Source organism: Hibiscus syriacus, unplaced genomic scaffold, assembly GCF_006381635.1.
Source record: "Hibiscus syriacus cultivar Baekdansim isolate YM2019G1 unplaced genomic scaffold, ASM638163v2 tig00111566_pilon, whole genome shotgun sequence".
Taxonomy (NCBI): domain Eukaryota; kingdom Viridiplantae; phylum Streptophyta; class Magnoliopsida; order Malvales; family Malvaceae; genus Hibiscus; species Hibiscus syriacus.
The window spans coordinates 959559-962681 of record NW_024063122.1 but is presented as its reverse complement, the minus strand read 5'-3'; the positions used below and the strand labels follow the sequence as shown (position 1 = coordinate 962681).

Below are 3123 nucleotides of genomic sequence, written 5' to 3'. Positions count from 1 at the left end.
TATGAGGAAAGATATTTAGATATATTTTTGAAAAATATTGGAAAGATATGATGTCTTCTAGGTTGACTATCTTTTTCTGTTTCACCCACGGTTTATACCATCTTACTTGAGGAAATGACTTTTTCAACGCCTCATCCATTTTTCTTTTTCACCACATTATTCCATCAAAATTGTAAGAAAACATATAAAATCATATCATTATCCGAGAGATACAAACCCTATAATGGAATCCAGTAAAAAGAAATTCCAGGAGATAAAAACGGATGGAAAAGAACAAAAACGCACTGCAGAAGGCGACATCAAACATATGTCACCATCGATACCAAATGATCCCACCATTTACTCTCTCCTTGTTTCATACCACCAAGAGTGAATGACTTCCATTTCTCTTATCTAATACCCTTTCCTCCCCACACTACTTTTCCATGGCTGCCTTTGTGTTTGCACTGCTCATTTTGTCCATCACAGGCGCCTCAAGTCAGCCCCTTTTCCCCCAGAAAGTTAAAAGAAAAAAAAACCCAGTTTTGTTCAATAGTTTAGTAAAAATGACTAATTTTCTCTGCATTTTGATGGGGACAGGTGCAACATGGTGTATATGCAAAGATGGAGTGGGGGATGCAGTGTTGCAGAAGACACTGGACTATGCATGTGGAGCTGGAGCTGATTGTAACCCCATCCATTCCAATGGCCCCTGTTTCAACCCCAACACTGTTAGGGCTCACTGCAATTATGCCGTCAACAGTTATTTCCAAAGGAAAGGCCAGGCCCTAGGCTCTTGTGATTTTGCTGGCACCGCGATTGTTTCTCCTTCTGACCCTAGTAATGTCTCTTATCTCATTGATGATTTCATCACTCAAGTTTAATAAAAGAAATCTTTGCTTAAATGTTAAACAAATATATAAAGATAACCTGGGTTATGTTGTTGTTTGTTTTTGTTACAGGCTTTGCGGGGTGTGCTTTCCCATCTAGTGTCAGGTACTTAATTTTCACATTAATCTATTTGTTTACTAACACAGATTTATAATTAAAAAAATACAGGTTTAAATTCAGGCTATTTTATCAAAATATCATATGTACATGTAATAATTATTTGTCAGACGTTCTTTTTCCTAATATTATTGATTTAACACATTTTTTAATAAGGCACGGATGATGATCCATGTCTTCGTAGGATTTTGTTCGAATTGACGTCACGTAAAGGAATGCGCGAATAATGATCCGCGCCTTAGTTGAACATTTGACATATACAAAAGGCGCGGATCATGAAGCGCGCCTTCCATAGGTCCTCATTATCCCTCAAAACATTTAAAAATAATATGTTTTAAAAAATAAAACTATAAAGACTAACATTGTAATTTAATACATATTAGTTTCATGAGTTGAAAAGTTTAATGGGGTTAACTTATATAGGCATATTATAGTGTTTAGGTTATGTTTATTGATAATCTGGTATAAAAGTTAAAAGGTATATTCTTTAACTATTTTATGTCTATATCTAATGAATCTACTTATATATTATTGTTAAATTACATTAGGTTAATATTTGTTATTAAGGTTTATATTAATTAAGATTAAATATTTTTTATATGTTAATATATAAAACTAGAACAAGTATAATTTTATTTTTTACTCGATTAAAAGTAGGTTTTGTATATATATTTTATATTAGTACCATTAAGTTTCATCATGAGATATGGACCATTGTCTTCGATTAATGTTCCCCATATGATTAGTTGCATATACTGAATTTGGCAAATAGTAATTACCATTAGTGTTTTATCTATAAGTTAAGTGATATGATCCCAATCACAAGATTACGTCAAAACAACATCAATCCACTCTATCAAAATTTGTCACCCTTATCTCAGCTAAAGATTTACAGAGCTAGAACAAATTAGCCAACAAAGTAATTAAGAAAAACTACATAACGGAACCTTTTGTTTTTTACAAAATATTTCTAGCTTCCAACTGAAAGAATCCAACTCCAAAATCTCCTTCTGTAGCACTTACACCAGAATGATAGAAAATTTTCTTCACCTCAATAGTAAAAACAATATAACGGAACCTTTTGTTTTTTACAAAATATTTCGGCACTTGCCTGTTACAGGACAGAGAGTTAAGACAACGTTAATTCTTTGAGGGGAAAATGGAGATCATATCGGCATGGCAAACTAAAAAAACATAAAGATTGTAACTAATAATAATTTACCAAATTATTATTACATTTATATGTATATAATTGAAATAAAAATGTAATGAAAACGATCGAAGGTAACTCATGAAAATATAACTTAAACACATTGTTAAGAAATACACATTTTAACTTTTATCTCACATTGTCAAGAAATATAACCTAAACACTCCAATATGCATATATAAGCTAACCACGTTAAGCTCTTCAACTCATGGAACTAATATGTATTAAATTACAATGTTAGTCTCTATAGTTTTATTTTTTTAACTTTTTTAAAGCATTTTTTTAAAATGCTTTGACAGATTAATTGGACTTGTGGAAGGCGCGCTTCATAATCCGTGCCTTTCGTAGTTAGAGGTTTAGTTAAGGCGCGAATGACGATCCGTGTCTTCCCTTACGTGGCGTAAACTCGGACATAACTCCACAAAGGCGTCAGAAAGGGTGTTAGATCGATAATATTAAGAGAAAGGATGTCTGACAGGTAATTATTACCTGTGCCATTGATATTTCAGTAAAATCGTCTTAAGTTCATGTTTCTATGGCTGTATCTTTAAAAAAATGTTTCTATGGCTGTAAACTATTCGGGTGAAGTTTGAGTATTGTGGCTCGACTCCATTTAAAAAATGTAAAACTGAGTTCGTTTAGATTTGAAAATTAACGAGTTTAAATTGTTGTGTTTGACTCGAATTCAAAATAAAAATTTAAAATTCGACTCGACTCAAAAGTTCGTGAGCTTAAAATTTTAAAGTTTGATTTTAAATAAAAAAATTGGAGCTCAACTCGAGCTCGAAACAAATTAAATTCAAAATATTTTTAGAATTAGTTTGATTGAAACTCAAAAACTCGACTTTGAACATGAACTTTAAATATATGAAAATCTTATATTGTAATTTTAAAAAAATTACGTATAAATGTCAATATTATTAATA

At 31.5% G+C, this 3123-nt stretch overlaps 1 protein-coding gene across 1 annotated transcript; it reads left to right on the top strand.

The window, feature by feature from the left end:
* The first annotated feature begins 372 nt into the window (after nt 1-372).
* LOC120165066 (PLASMODESMATA CALLOSE-BINDING PROTEIN 3-like) lies at nt 373-2822 on the top strand. The gene is made up of 4 exons (XM_039174654.1): nt 373-477; nt 580-819; nt 942-975; nt 2497-2822. The coding sequence occupies exons 1-4, from the start codon at nt 426-428 to the stop codon at nt 2543-2545; spliced, it is 375 nt and encodes a 124-aa protein (XP_039030585.1). The 5' UTR covers nt 373-425; the 3' UTR covers nt 2546-2822.
* Nucleotides 2823-3123: the final 301 nt, after the last annotated feature.

Excerpts from the sequence above, each read along its gene's own strand:
- LOC120165066 (XM_039174654.1), top strand. The coding sequence starts at position 426 with ATGGCTGCCTTTGTGTTTGCACTGCTCATTTTGTCCATCACAGGCGCC. Across the intron at positions 478-579 it reads GTCCATCACAGGCGCCTCAA|GTGCAACATGGTGTATATGC; the intron begins GTCAGCCCCTTT and ends TGATGGGGACAG. Across the intron at positions 820-941 it reads TGTTTCTCCTTCTGACCCTA|GCTTTGCGGGGTGTGCTTTC; the intron begins GTAATGTCTCTT and ends TTTTTGTTACAG.